Source organism: Pelobates fuscus, chromosome 4 (genome assembly GCF_036172605.1).
Source record: "Pelobates fuscus isolate aPelFus1 chromosome 4, aPelFus1.pri, whole genome shotgun sequence".
NCBI classification, from domain to species: domain Eukaryota; kingdom Metazoa; phylum Chordata; class Amphibia; order Anura; family Pelobatidae; genus Pelobates; species Pelobates fuscus.
Window position 1 is genome coordinate 99,802,285 of NC_086320.1, and position 16,323 is coordinate 99,818,607.

At 36.9% G+C, this 16,323-nt stretch overlaps 1 protein-coding gene across 1 annotated transcript in view; it reads left to right on the forward strand.

The window, feature by feature from the left end:
* PRKDC (protein kinase, DNA-activated, catalytic subunit) overlaps window positions 1-16,323 on the forward strand; it is a 167,699-nt gene that overhangs the window by 96,332 nt on the left and 55,044 nt on the right. Inside the window, exons 41-56 of the mRNA XM_063451401.1 lie at window positions 1,488-1,695; window positions 4,259-4,437; window positions 5,165-5,333; window positions 6,620-6,685; window positions 7,227-7,299; window positions 9,055-9,203; window positions 9,285-9,425; window positions 9,753-9,872; window positions 10,178-10,321; window positions 10,416-10,567; window positions 11,036-11,170; window positions 11,954-12,065; window positions 12,577-12,704; window positions 12,779-12,928; window positions 14,670-14,843; window positions 15,459-15,557. Of these exons, the coding sequence (XP_063307471.1) occupies window positions 1,488-1,695; window positions 4,259-4,437; window positions 5,165-5,333; window positions 6,620-6,685; window positions 7,227-7,299; window positions 9,055-9,203; window positions 9,285-9,425; window positions 9,753-9,872; window positions 10,178-10,321; window positions 10,416-10,567; window positions 11,036-11,170; window positions 11,954-12,065; window positions 12,577-12,704; window positions 12,779-12,928; window positions 14,670-14,843; window positions 15,459-15,557 (2,199 nt within the window). The remainder of the gene's footprint in view (window positions 1-1,487; window positions 1,696-4,258; window positions 4,438-5,164; window positions 5,334-6,619; window positions 6,686-7,226; window positions 7,300-9,054; window positions 9,204-9,284; window positions 9,426-9,752; window positions 9,873-10,177; window positions 10,322-10,415; window positions 10,568-11,035; window positions 11,171-11,953; window positions 12,066-12,576; window positions 12,705-12,778; window positions 12,929-14,669; window positions 14,844-15,458; window positions 15,558-16,323) is intronic.

Consider the following 16,323-nt stretch of genomic DNA (forward strand, 5'->3'; position numbering starts at 1 on the left):
TAATATTTTGTGTTGTCACTTTTGAAACAATATCTATTATCATACCGTGGTTGTTGGGGTATTTTGCGAGATTTTTAGTTACACTTAAAATTTCGATTTATATGTCGGCACATATGATCAATTGTAATACCATTATTGTATTTAAATAAGGACTCTGAGTTAGTGGTATCCTAAACTAAGGAGTCTGAGCCAAATGTTTTGTTTATAGTCTCCACAGCCCTGCCAATTGCAGCAGGCATTACTCAGCCCCACATTGGAAAAATCTAAACTTTGAAAGAGATTTGAGAACTCTCCAAATCTTGAACCATTAGTGATCTTTTGCAGGAATCAGTAAATTTTATAAATAAGAATAGAGCAATATCAAAAAATGGACAAAACCCAAATATAGTGTAGTATTTTAGGGTATCAAATATGGCAAATAAAAAAGATTGCACTCACACTTTACTGGAGCTCAAGATCAGCTCCAGATCACTGCGTCTGGACTGTACAATCCCCCGCTGTGGATATGTAGATGTCCTGGTCCTATATGAGGAGGTGTCTTTAGGCTAGTGGTTAGCGATGGTCAGCAGTGGTAGTAGCGGTGCTTATGTATTCTGGTATGCCAGTAGATAGTGCTCCAGTAATGTAAGAAAAAATCTAAACACAACATTTTGTGCTCTCCATAATTTTAAAATAGTAAATAAATAAAAGGAGATATACTCACAAATTAAGAGCAAACAAGTATTGCTCAATCCTAAACAGCATAGTTGGTATGTTCCCCAGCAAGAAATATGGAGTCCTCCAGGTAAAATCCTCAAGGATGCAGATAAGGTCAAGAAATTAATTTTTAGAAATTGTTTTATTAATAAACAAAATTATAGCATCAAAAAGTAGCTTAAAATATTAACACACTAACGCGTTTCACCTGTATAAAGGCTTTTTCAAAGTGTCTTATTTATTCACATCTACGACCAGAAGGAAGAGACTCTGGTTCGGGAAGTTCGAGCTGCTACAGATACAAAAAGCAAGAAATCTCTCTCTTTTTCAAATTTTATAAATGCATTGTATTGAAAATGCATTTAAAAATGTATAAATTACTTTCGGTGTTCCCAAAAATGCAGCTTCGGCACTTTCAAAGGCAATTGCTGCAGCTGACAAACCAAACTTGACCAATATGAAAGCCAACAATCCGGGTCCTCTCCTTCTGATCAATAGTGTTTCCTTCTTCATCTTATATGCCATAAACCTCTGCAAAATATGACTTTTTACTAGGTTTATTCAATTAATTTGGAACTTGTGGAAGACTAAATTTTAGGCCAAAGCTTTGCTGCTTTGGCCTAAAATTAACAGTTCTCCTAGTTCTTCACAATTTCTAGTTTTTTGTTTTTAATACTCCTTATAGTGTTTTGATGATAGATTCTCTGTAAGAGGTTTTGTGCAGTTAAGACTCCACTATTTCCCTATCTTACTCTGGGACTTAACAGAAGTATAAACTGTATTATTTTTAGGGGTACTTCTGATAAACAAGTAGTATTTCTGGAGACACTTCACAATATGTTCCAAAGTGATGACTTGCTATCAAATGCAACCCGACAGTCTATAATGGACAGATGCCTTCTTACTCTCCTGTGGAACTGCAATTGGGATGCATTGAAAGACTTCTTCAGCAAAATTATTAATCACACAATGGACACATTGAAGAGCAGATTTAACAAGGTATATATTTATTTTTTTAAGAAAAAGGTGATTTGAATCCATTTCTATTGGATAATTTTGCTAACTGCGAATAATCTCACTAATGATTACAGTGATCCCAATGTAAACATAATATTACTTGTGTACATGGAAGGTTTGGTGCTACATAAAACTAGATTGTAAAGAGAAAACAATTTTACTCTTTAGTAGGGAAATATAAACAGGAAAAGTGTACTTTTGCCCATTTTGAGCCTTCAAGAATTACTGAACACGTGAACTAAAAACTGCTATTCTCTTGTATTTTAAGGCAGCTATAAGCAGGCATGTTTAAAATTAAATCTATTCAGCTTTATTGACCTGCAGTAGGGTTTAAGAGCCACATGTATAATTGAAATGTAGGGCAAAGTTCTGCATAGAGAGCATTCTTCTGTGAAATAGATTATCTCTGAGTATTCTTCCAGTTTTACCAATTTGTTCCAGAATTCCTTTCTATACACATGATCCATTCATTTATTTTCCTTTTGAGAATGAGAAATGCTCAATATGGAAACATGAATGAGGAGAGCATAGACATGTTGCATCTTGTACTTTTAATAGTTTATAGTCAGGAGGGCTGTTGGCAATCTGTGACTATTCTGCTGTTAATGAGCTAGAGTTTCACCTGCCTCCATGTCACATTTTTAGTAGACAGAGGACTATAGTAGTTGAAGTTTACGGTCATTCAAGGTACACTGGTTTTGTATAAACATATACCGCTATTTGATGTTTTTCCATTTTTGTAGTGTTGCAACCTGGATATAAAATGTTTTATTTCTATTTGATTTAAAGGGTCTCTGTGGTAAATATCTTATGTGCATTGTTTCTTTTTCATCACTATTTTGCCGCTGTATAAATATTAATGGTAAAGTTTGAATATAAATACTTTCCCTCCATGTTTCTTCAAACTACTATATCCTCAACTGCTGGTCCTTCATTTCCTCTATGTATCTCAGCCAGTTTCCATTTTTTGAGATCAACGATGCAATGATTCTCTGTGAATCAATATTTCAGCACTTTCAGAGTCCGTATATTACAGATCTTGAACAATAAAAGGCATATACATACACACCTGCAAATTGATTACCAGCAAGAAATCAATTGCCCCATTCTGCTTATTCAGCAACCTTTACATCGATTAAAAAAATCCTTCTTTCAGAAATGTCTTCAGTGATTGTCATAATATACCGTCAGCATATGTTACTACTGCAATTGCAAATGGGTAAGGCACAATAGTTGCAACAGTCCAAAAATGCAAACAAGATTAACACAGACTGTAAGGTTTCCATTCTAATAAAATGCATATCTAAATCGAGGGCAAACTGTATTAGCATGGTATTACAATAAATCCTCTCTCAAAAATCACTAAACTAGACTCCTGCTATGCTCCTTATAGACTACCCTCGCACCGAGCACCTGTCTCATAACACTGAGTGACAAGTGTGTAATATAGAGAGCATGCACAGAGTACAGAGATTTGATTGAACACAAGTTAACTCTTTAAAGGAAACCAGGTATCATGGTAAGACAGTTCTAGTATAAAATGCACCAGGGAAGAGATATAATCAGTCGTTGCTAAATGCAGGGATTTATGATATGCAAAAAATAAAATAACAAAATTACCCACACTTGTTATGGAACACCTAAATAAGCTCTGCTGTAGCCAATTGTCTTCAGAAGTCGCATACAACATTGAACTATATGACCTTAGCAAAAACTATTATGTGTGGTACAAATTCAACACTGCTTATCGCAATCCCATCATATAGCATGCTAATTATGGGAGCATTGTTTTTGTAGGGATGCTTTTTGTTGGCAAGAAGTAAAAAAGAATTCGTCATGCTTGAGGACATGATGCATGGAGTCAGAAACAGGGCTGTTATTGGCGACAACCCATTTCAGACTTAAAAACACCTGAGAGTCTATCTACCTTTCAATAGTATAATGACCCTACAGAATAAAATGACACTGTCAAAGATGCACTGGCATGGTTTCAAACCAAGGATCTTAATATCTTGACAACTGATGTGCACCAATTGTGTCTCCAACTTGACAGAGCTTGAGCATTTTATATCAGAACAAATTTGCTATTTGATTGTGCAAAGCTGGTAGTGACTAACGATTTACAGTTTTAATTTAATAATGAGACCCTAACAGAAGCCAAAGGCTGGATCACATATCCAGGATACAAATATCCCTTTTCAATATATATTTTAAATAATTTTTGATTAAAAATAAAGAAAATTGCACCTTGTGAGGTATTTTGTTTTGACCAAATATTAGGAATCCAGACAAAATCCATTTATTTCCAAGCTGGAAACATCTGGGGGAGTGTATTGCGTATCCATGTGTTTTACTGTGTATAAGATCTGTAGCATATATGAACTGCTGTAAACTTGTTTGTCATTTGTCCTTTTTAGAATTCTGTCTTTCAAAGCAGTACAATAGAAGGTTGCAATAATAGTTAAATCACTATAAATGCTAAAACCAGAAGAAATAAAAGAGAATAGCATTAGTGTGAGTTGCTTATTTTATACACATTTTACAGGTGCCAGAAGCATTGTTTGAAACACAAATTACCAAGAAACTGGGTTATTACAAGATGTTGGAAGTGCTCTATTCCCGTCTCTCCAAAGATGAGATATATTCCAAAGAATCGAAAATAAATCACGCATTTGAAGGATCCTCAAACGCAGAAGGAAATCAGCTGACAAAGGCATTAGTGAAGTGAGAAATCCACGGCACACTGTCATGACAATCATGTTAATTGTTTTACTTTCCCATGTCCTTCATTTAGAACTCCTTTTGATTAAATTCCCATGGAAAAAGTTTTGAGAGAGAGGGTATTTGATGTATAGCCAAAGGGATTATTACTTGCCACTGCAAGCCATAGTATACAGAGATGAATTTCTACTCGCCCTGGTGAGTAGAAATTCATCTGTGGAGGTATATGTTTAGCCCTGATTACAGTATACTTCCCAGAATATTATTGCAGTGGACACATTTAAAGCACTGACCGCAGTGCGTTACTTGTCTCTACTTGCATGACCAACTGAGCTCCAGACAGGGGTTATCCCAAAGAACTGGAACTGATGAGGAGTGTTCGGGTAATACTACGAACAAGGCTTTGTGTTTTTCTCTTCCAGTACTGATTTATCTATTCGCTTTTCTTCAGTGAGAATCTGAGAATTGTTACTCTGGATATTCATTTACAAATATCATTGTGACACAAAAGAAGATGCATTAGTATTAGGTATTTGTTAGTTTGGCTATTACAACATTATTCCCTGAATAGCTCCTCTGTTACTGAGGCTCCATCGTAATAGCCTTACTGCATGTCATAGATTATAGATAATACTCTAAAGATGTTTGGAAGCAGAAGACCAAAAAAGTATTAAGCAGGTATCAATGCTATGGTTGATTATTAGTTTCTTCTCTCATTTGCCCTGTTCAGATCCTGCTATGATACTTTTACAGAGAACATGTCAGGCGAAACGCAGTTGCTGGAGAAAAGGAGGCAGTACCATTGTGCTGCGTACAACTGTGCCATAGCTGTTGTAAGCTGCGTCTTTTCAGAAAGTAAATTCTATCAAGGATTTCTTTTTACGGAAAAGAAAGAAAAGGTAATTCCTGGCCATTGAAGAAAGAAAGAAAATATTCATGCAGAAAATGTTAAGGGGAAAAAATAAACCTTTTTGGCTGTCTTCCAGTGTACCTGTCAATTTACTAATTATTACATCATGTTCTCAATCTTGGTGATGTAGCATAGGGCTCGACAAATCCCAGGCGCCATAGCGACTAGGAAATTTGTTCTGGCGTCTGGGATTTGTGAGCCCTTTAACCCCTTAAGGACCAAACTTCTGGAATAAAAGGGAATTATGACGTGTCACACATGTCGTGTGTCCTTAAGGGGTTAAGCAACCATCCCAGCAGCCTGGGATGGGAGGCAGGCGGCTCATGGAGAGCGTGGGCAGCCTGGCAGGCATGCGGCTCATGGATGGATTTAATGAAACATTGCAAATCACTTATAACTTATGTTAAAGCTTAGTTACCTGAGATGTTGCCTTTTTTTAATGTATATTAAGATTTAGAAAATTACGCCACAATCCACTTCAGACAAGCCAATGCCTGGGCAAGCATTGCAAGTGAGGAAGAACAATAGAACAATTGTTTCATTTCTCCTTTTCTCTGTATGTTTTCTCTTTGTTGATTGGCAGGTGCAAAGAACAGAGTTTATAACAGCGGACAGCAGGCTAAGATGGAGGCACCCATTTGCTGGATAAAGATGTATAGATTTTTACATTTAAATAACATTTTCACACCTCACAAATACATATTAGTTAAAGGGACAGTCCGGTCACCATAACAACCTCATCTAAATTACGTTTTTATGGTGCCTGGAAGCCCCTGGTCGCAATCTTACCTTATAGTGGTCAGCTGATGCTCTAAGCCAGTCAATAGCTTCCCATTGATAAAGAAAGAAATATACCTTTTTTTCCATCAATGGGGAGATACTGATTGGCTTATAGCATTAGCTGACCACTCTAGCCAGTCTGTGGCGTCTCTGTCCGGCGGCAATCTGCGCGTTCTGTAACGGAGATTCAGAAGCTGGATGCCGCCTGGGGGACCTGGAGATCGGTGCTGGAGGCATCCTTTGGGGTGAAACCGAAAGCAGAGAGACTGCAGGAGTCTGATCTTTATACCAAAACTGCTTCATTGGGTTATTTTAGTGCTTTGAGTATCTCTTTAATGCAAAATGCTCGATTGCATTAACTTTATAATGCATCCCAGAGTGCCCCTCTCAAATATTTCTGTCAGAATTGTGTTGAATATAAATCATCAGCAGAGTTGATGCAGATAGTTTTTTTTTTTCTCACATTGTAAAAATAAAATGTCCTTGTGCTTCTAGAACTTACTCATATTTGAAAATCTAATTGACCTCCAACGGTGCTATACATTTCCTATAGAAGTAGAGGTAAGTTGAATCCTATCTAGCCATCTCTCTATCCATCTACCTACCTACCCATATGTCTATCCATCCATCTATCTATCTATCCATAAAATGTTTTCTGCTGCCATTTGAGAATGTAACTCCCACTTATCTCGAGGAGACCAGGATGTATATACCCGTTTAGCTGAATGTTAGAGCCTCTGAACTGCTGTGTAGTACTGTATTCTAATAATAAACATACATATATATTGTCAACAACTTTGACTTGAATGTAGGTGTTGGTATGCCAAACCTGACTCGATGAGTGAGCCTGAAAAATTGTATGTTATGGTTTGATAATGATATGGGTCATATGTTGATGTTACAGGCGGGTTTTTGTTGGGATTGGATATAATATAGATATGTATATCATCATTATTGTTATTTTTTTTCTTTTAAGCTATTTGTGACCGAATTCCAGAATAATTTTTTATGGTCCTATGTTGGCTACTTTTCTTTATTTGTTAAACATGTTCGGGGTAAGAAATGATTTGATAGTAATTCAGTAATAAAATCTCTATTGTAGATACCAATGGAGCGAAAGAAGAGGTATCTTGCCATACGTAAGGAAGCAAGGGAAGCAGCAAATGGAGATTCTGGTATGGCTGTCCTTCTTTATACAAAGTGTCTACTTACGTAAGACTTCGATACGGGCAGTACAATCTTTGTGTGTGTATATGTCTGTGTGTATACAGTGGTGTATCTTGGTTTTGTGCTGCCCTAGGCAGGACAAAACTCAGACACCTCCCCCCCCGCGCGCGCCACCCCCGCATACTCTAGCTAACAGACACACACAGTCAGACTCACACAGTCAGACTCACACAGTCAGACTCACACAGTCGGGGACACACAGTCGGACACACACACTCACTAACAGACACACACAGTAACAGATACACACAGTCAGACACACACAGTCGAACACACACACACTAACAGACACACACAGTTGGACACACACACACACACACACACACTAACAGACACACACAGTCGGACACTAACAGACACACACACACACACACTAACAGACACACACAGTCGGACACACTAACAGACACACACACACTCACAGACACACACACACTAACAGACACACACAGTCAGACACACACACACTAACAGACACACACACTCACTCACATTAACAATCACTTCTCTTTATTTTTATTTAACTCCCCCCCGCCCCCAGCCTCCTTACCTTTGGGAATGCTGGGGGGGGAGGGTTCTCCCAATCCCTGGTGGTCCAGTGGCTGCAGGGCGGCACTGGCGGGCGGGCGGCTGGCGAGGGAGCACTTCCCCTGAGCTCTCTGCTCAGCTCCCTCGTGCGCCGCCCGCAGAGTGAGGCTGGGAGGCGGAGCCGGAATATGACGTCATATGCAGGCGGTGCGCGAGGGAGCTGAACAGAGAGCTCAGGGGAAGTGCTCCCTCGCCAGCCGCCTGCCCGCCCGCCCATCAGCCCGACCGGCATGTCGGTTAGCCGCAATGCTAACAAGGCATTTGCCCTGGGCATTTGGGGGTAGCTTTTTTTGCCGCCCCCTGGAAAATGCCGCCCAAGGCAAATGCCTTGTTTGCCTCGCGGCTAATACGTCCCTGTGTGTATATAGGTTTTATATTTATCTAAACTAGTGTGATACCTGAAATTAAAGTTTCATTTCGGGAACTTAATGTAATGCAAATTTTTTAAAGTGACGGATCATTCATGATTAAATACATTATAGCCATTTACCAATAAATAATAGATATCTTACAAAAACTCTATGCCACTTTATAAGGAAAATATTCCATATGAAACATTAAATATTTGACACTTCACTGTCAGCAATGAAAAAAAATTACCTTTATTCACATGAAGTTAATTTCACTGTAATTTATTTCTCTTTTTATTTTACACATCATTCAAAAAAACAAAATAATAGGGTACTTCTTTACTAAATGTGATCAAAATGTCCATGGCTCAATAAGCAATCATTGAGATGTAGAATATATTTCAAATTATAGTGGTGCAATTGCAATTCAACGATCCAAGGTGCTCATCTTGTCTTCAAAAATGCTCATTAATATTAATGGATAAGCTTTCCAAATGATTCAATACTGTTTGAAAAATCTTCCAAATGATTTGTCTACAGACATCACTGTTAAAGTCTATGGTAATGGTTTGTAGACAAATCACATGAAAAGTACCAAAAATGGAAATGACTAATTCATTAGGCTGTTTTTTGATTTGGCACTTTCCTCAAATGTTCTTTTTTATATGAGAACATAATGGCATTGGAGTATTAGTGTTTGTGTTCAAATATTCGTTTTTGTTTTTTAATATATATTTTTGGGGTTTTTATCTTCCACTTTATAAGATGAGCCCAGATACTTATCTTCCCAGTCCTACATGGCAGACAGCAGTTTGAGTGAAGAAATGAGTCAGTTTGATTTCTCTACTGGGGTCCAGACTTTTTCGTTCAGTTCTCAGGGCTCCAGGTCTGCTCAGAGTCGGAGCAGAAAGAAGGTACACGTAACAAATGTTTGTTTTTGTATGCTTATATTTCCGTTATACTGCATTCTTCACATTTCTACTCTGTCTTTACAGGAGAGGGTTACTGATCTTCAGGCAGCAGATGAGGTTATGGAGTTTGAAATGGATGAGCTTAATCAACATGAATGTATGACGGCCATGACATACTTAATTAAACACATGAAGAGAAATGAGATCACGCCTAAAGTTGAGGAGGTCTGTGAGCAAGTGTGAACCAACTGGTCAACAAGCACAGCATGAGTACACTTAAAAAATAAAGAAAATGATGCACACTTTTTGTACTATGAGTAGACTTGGATATTACTGATTGTTCCAAATGAGAGCGAGAGAACAGATTTGAGTATTTGTTGTTTTTTTTGGGGTGGGTGTAGTTATAACAGATATGGCAGATAACATGTGCCTTAATTAATTAAATAAATATACTGCGTCTGCTAATTTTTGCTAATGAAATTATAGTTCATATCTTTTTAGGACTTAGCACATGTTTTTGAGTTCAAATATTGTACTTTATATTCTTTTCAGGGTGTGACTCCACAAGACCTACCTCCATGGATGAAGTTTCTGCATGTAAAGCTAGGGAATCCATCCACTCCCTTAAACATTCGCCTTTTTATCACCAAACTTATTGTAAATGCAGAAGAAGTAAGTTATTTAAATGTTGCACACGTAATGTTTTGTTTTTTTTCCATTGTTGTAGTTAAGACTGAAGTGAGCAATAAGTAGTTTGCATGTTTAAAACATTCTGTAATCTATAATGACTTTTAGATTAATTTTACACTTTCTATCTACCTTTTCCTGCTCACACTGTTCTGATTTAACCTATGTTTTAGTGATTATCATCATGTAATCCCCTGCATAATGTATAAATGCATCTTGCTATCTGATGTTTTTTGGTGTCTGTGTAAAAGAGCTAAACAATAATCTTAAATATTCTGTCACATATTTAGGTTTTTCAACCTTATGCAAGATTTTGGATTGGTCCACTATTGCAGTTAGTTGTATCTGGAAAAAATGGAGGTGATGGTATACACTATATGGTAGTGGAGGCTGTAGTCACCTTACTGTCTTGGTCAAGTGTCGCTACACCTACTGTAAGTACTGAAATATTTATATAAACATTTGGATGTCGCGAGATTTCAATTCGCTTTGACAGTATGTTTTTCTGTGCCTTTTATTACTATTCAGGGACTTCCCAAGGATGAAATCCTGGCTAATCGATTGCTTGAATTTCTGATGAAAAATGCATTTCATGAAAAGAGGGCAGTGTACAGGCATAACCTGGAGATTACCAAAACCGTTCTGGAATGCTGGAAGGACTGTCTCCACATACCTTACAAGTTTGTATATTGAATATTTTACATGGAAAACATTCTCATTTATTAAAATGACACTCTAAGCACCAACACAACTTTAGATTTAGAAAGTGGTTACGGTGTATCATAATGTCCCTATTGTTGCACTGCCCATTGTCCTGTCATTTAGGATTTAAAGGTCAAATGTTTTAATATAATCTTTTCAACTTTGTCACTTGGTCCCTGTTCTTCTTATACAGCTCCTAATATCATATAAGTGATGCTAATTTATCTTAGTCATTTTATTTTGGCTTTACCTTATTTTGTTATTGTTATATGCACCGCTACTGATTGTAAATATATGTTTTACACGCTGATTTTACTATGCAGTGGATGATTTTTATTTTCATGTGGTGTATGGTCTGCTGTTGTGTTTGATGGGTCTTTTCAGCTATATTTTGTTTAAAATGTTTTGTTTTTTTGCTTGTTTATTGTTTCTCTCTAATTATTCAGGTTAATATATGATGGGTTTTCAGGCACAGATCCTGATAAGAAAGACAACTCTGTGGGAATCCAGTTACTGGGGCTAGTCCTGGCTAATGATTTTTCTCCATTTGCTGATACAGAACATACAATAGGTTGTGAGAGGTGAGTTAGGTAAAATTTATGCTTGAGAGAAATACTTGATAGATAATTAATGGTATTTTACTTGATAGATAATTAATGGTATTTATCTAGATTATTTTGAAAGACAAGCATACTACATTTTTTCTGATAAATGTTTTAACATATCAACATAGTGATAATACAAATCATTGTTGCTACACTAAACTAAACTGTTCATCATTTTATCGATTACGTTTTCTAGAATATGTGTAATATGCTACAAACATTATTATAACAGATTATTCTTCAAATTAAATTGAGGCTTCATGTTGTAGTTATAATGATAATAATGTGTGTTTTAGTTAAGTCTTTAAAACTAATAATAAAAAAATTCTGTTAACTCTGGTATTTTCAGCTCTATCTTGGAATTCTTATTAAAGCAGTAGGTGACTTAGCCATGTAGTATGTACAATCATAAGACCTAAAGCTTACAATCTGGTCTCTAAAGGCACTGTACTAGTTTAGAATGTCCTGATTATTTTGTGTTTGCAGCTATAAACAACCCTACAATCGGTAAGTGAGGCTGAGGGACATTCTATTTTATACTGTATTTTTAAATGGCTAGTTTGTTGTGACAGAATTATTCCATTGATGGCCTTTAAAGCCTTAATTATATTACAGTTAAAGAGTAGGTGTCTGAGTTAACTTTACAGTTAAAGAATGGGTCACCATACTAATGCCAAGTACGTAATTTGTCTTTCTGCTCTAGAATTGATTATGTAAAGTTAACTTGAAAGTCTAACAAATGAATGTTCTCCTTCTTAGGTACTTTCAAGCTCTGACAAATAATCTTGCATTTACAAGATTCAAAGATGTTTATATCGCGGCCGCTGAAGTCTTGGGACTCGTTCTTCGATACATTGCTGAAAACAAAAAGGTATGTGCGTTTTTGTAATTTCAGCTGATTTTGCCTGTCATGATATTTCTATTTGTTATCCTCTGTGTTACTGTAGGTGTAGGAGATAATAAACTTGGTGCTAGATAGCTGGTTGTTTCTTCTACAACACCTCTCTGTCTCCCAAAGATATGACCTAATATAGTGCACTACTCGGGAAAAGGTTCTGATAAAATAATATCCCTGAAGGCATACCCTGATACTGCACAGTCATATGAGACCGATTTAACTGTCTCTTTACAACAGATACAATGTTTACTCTAAGCACTAGGGGTTCCAGGTAACATATACCTTCAGCCCAAGCTCACATACATTACTGATAAAGTTGCCCACCTTAGAGAAAGCTTGCACCCCCCCTGCTGTAGGACATTGGCCAGATGTTTTCAATTTAGAATATTTTTATGTTAATTAATTCTGTATAAAACTGCTTGCTTCCAAATTATGTTACTGATGTATTCCATATCAAATGTTTGTTTTGTTTTTTCACTTAAAGTCCATGGACGAACCGGTTTTTACGTACGTAGAGAAAGAATTGAGGCGACATCATGCCAGTCAAAGAGAAGACAAGTTCATAATGTGCTTGAATAAAATAGTGAAGAATTTTCCACCCTTTGCTGACCGGTACAGTAACTTTACTATCCTTCATCTTATTTTGTATTTGGATTTCTGGTGTTTATGTACTGTCTTGATTGCAGGTTTACGGTCATTGTGCTCTTTTTACTGCCGAAACTTCATGGAGTTCTAAAGACCCAGTGTCTTGAAATAATAATGTACAGAGCTGATGAAATATCTGATCTTTTTATTGAACTGAAGCATAAAGACTTCATCCAGATCATGAACAACAGGTGAGAAAAATCTTTATAAAAACCAATACTATTGGCAACACAATGAGCATAACTGGAATTGTAGAGATGCTTGATCCTTATTTATTATTACTATACTTTTAACTCATACCAAGTAAACTCATACCAAAATAAAATCAGTTCTGTTTCTAACACTGTAATACATTTTCGTGGTTTTCTTTAACCCCTTAAGGACCAAACTTCTGGAATAAAAGGGAATCATGACATGTCACACATGTCATGTGTCCTTAAAGGGTTAAAACGGAGTACAATTGTTACTTAAAACTTATTCCACAGCACTTTGATTTTTGAGTATATTGAAGTCCCTGTCTGAAGAGTTGTCATTATATTTGAGTGTAGGACTCAATGCTGTATTGATACCGGAGAAACTGACGGAAGCCAAGCACAGAGAGATGGACACAGGTTTCTTCAGGAAGGAAGAGATTCTTTATTGGATCACCGATCGGGACTCAGAGGGACTAATGTCACCAAAATACAGCAAGTTCTGAGCCCCGGACAATAGTGCAGGCTCCTCATATAGGCACATAACTCCTCCCATATTAAGCTCCACCCGCACATTCTCTTGACCAATCAATACAAATAAGAATTAACTTCCTGCTTGACCGCATGGCCTGTCCAGCACAATGGAGGAGGGGAATACTATATCCTGTATTCTTGCACATGCTCCGTACACTACTGATCGTATCTTGCCTCGTGCAACCAACTGATCGATACGTCAGCATATGCACGTACACATGCCACGTGGTAATCTCGGCCTACTAAATTTATTTTTACCGAGATTCCACCACAGTATAAGCCAGGGGCCTGCAATATTTTGGTAACTCTGAGCCTACGTAAACTTTCGATGTCCCAAAGGGTGCTGGCCCTATTGTTTTAAAGTAACATTTATGTATTTTTAGGAATTTGGCTTGTGTTATGCATGGGTGCAGCAGATCCTTTGTGAGGTTGTATATGTGTGTGGACTGTGTGTTGTGTGGTATGTAAGTGTAGCTGTGTATGCTCTGTTGTTTTTGGTATTGTGTGTGTAGAGGAATTGACTTTTAGGCTTTTGTGTGTGAATGTGGGCTGTTTGTGGTATTGTATGTGGTCGGAGGAGTTGTGTATTTGCTGGTTGTTTTTCAGATTGTGTGTGCTCTGTTTGTGGTGTTTATGTAGACTGTTTGTGGTATTTGTCTGTTTGGATGTGGGCTGCCTGATAAACTTCACATTCTTCATAATATTCTTTATGTTCTGCCTCTGATAAGTGTGTGTATGTGAGTTGCTTGTAGCATTCGTGTGTAGTGGGGACTGTCTTCTGTATGCAAAGTGGCACAAAGCAGTGGTCATCAAGATCATCAAGATGTGTTTAATGAACCTAATCTTACTTCTTCAGGGAGTATGTCATGTTCTTGCTTATGCTGAATAAATACTCTCTGAATTAATGGAAGGTGGTAAGAAAATGCTCTGCCATATAATCAACTATGTATAATAATGAATTGTATTTACACTAGAATGATCTGAGCTATATATATGTATATGTGTGTACAGAATGTCTGAGAACAACTGGCTTTGAACATTGCCAAGTCACAACACAAAATATAAGGTCAGTTTCAGCAGGTAGCACTGAGTTTGCTTCAATTTAATAAAGTAAGGATTATGGTTGCGATGAGAATTCATTTTAGAGTGTTTAGTTCATAAGGTAGACAAGTAATGAAGTTCTGAATAAATGTTCCCATCTTTTCAGAGATGATGAACGGCAGAGAGTGTGTCTCGATATTATATACAAGATGTTATCCAAACTGAAACCCACAGAACTTCGAGAGCTTCTGACTGTTGTAACCGGATTTAGCTCACATTCATTTCCTTTGTGTCGAGAACGCATGTATGACATTCTCATGTGGATCTATGATAATTACAGGTAAGTCTCATCATGCTGTAGGTATTTTTTTGGTGACAAAGCAGAATGTGTCCTATCAGTATTGTGCTGAGTTGAAAATCTACTTCTAAGGTTGACCTTTATATATATATATATATATATATAGAGGGCTACATACCCAAATAGCATATTAAGAATTAGTAACCATTACATTCGTGTTCCATTTACATTTATTTAAAAAAAATCTCTGTAAAATGCTATTTTGGAGCATAGACATGCTTACATTGTTTAAAAAAAAAAAAAAAAACCTGCATGAATGTTTCTCACAACCCTCCAGTACACAACTTTTGCAGTTGAAGTCTAGTTTGATGTGTATTTTCTTATATATGTAAACAGACGTGTTTGTGTCTTAAGGTATAAAAATTCCCCCTTTCAAATGGGTGAATGACCAAGAAAAAGTAATCAAATCTCTACAACTGTTGTATGCATTTTAGATGTTTTCTAATTTTATTCTATGGTTATAATACCTGTTAACCACATATAATACTTTTTATGGCCTTTGAGCCAAGTAGCACATTAAATTTATATATTAATTCTGTGTTCTTTAGAGTATATTGAAAAGATGTTATGACAGTTTTTTTCTTAAATCTATTTTAGTGATGAAGAAAGTCAGTCTGACAGTGACTCACAAGAAGTATTTAAAATAGCCAAAGACGCATTACTGCAAGGATTGGTGGATGAAAATGCAGCGCTCCAGTAAGTTACCACCGCTAGGTTCCTTAGAGCAAAGCTGTATGCTTTTGCTATTTAACATATCAAGTTTTGTTTTGTTTATTGTTTAAGGCATTGGACAATGTCCTGGTGCATGTTGTATATGTTTGCATATAAAGGTGATAATTGAAAAATTAGAATATCGTGCAAAAGTTCATTTATTTCAGTAATGCAACATAAAAGGGGAAACTAATATATGAGATAGACGCATTACATGCAAAGCAAGTTCAAGCCGTGATTTGTCATAAGTGCGATGATTATGGCTTACAGCTCATGAAAACCCCAAACCCACAATCTCAGTAAATTAGAATATTGTGAAAAGATGCAAAAGGTGCAATATTCTAGGCTCACAGTGTCCCACTCTAATCAGCTAAGTAAGTCATAACACCTGAAAAGGGTTTCTGAGCCTTTAAATGGTCTCTCAGTCTGGTTCAGTAGGAATCACAATCATGGGGAAGACTGCTGACCTGACAGTTGTGCAGAAAACCATCATTGACACCCTCCATAAGGAAGTTGGATGTTCCCAAAGTACTTTATCAAAGCACATTAATAGAAAGTTATGTGGAAGGGAAAATTGTGGACAAAAAGGTGCACAAGCAGCAGGGATTGTCTGGAAAAGGTCATTCAAATGTGTTGGGGACTTCCACAAGGAGTGGACTGAGGCTGGAGTCAGTGCATCAAGAGCCACCACACACAGACGGATCCTGGACATGGGCTTCAGATGTCGTATTCCTCTTGTCAAGCCGCTCCT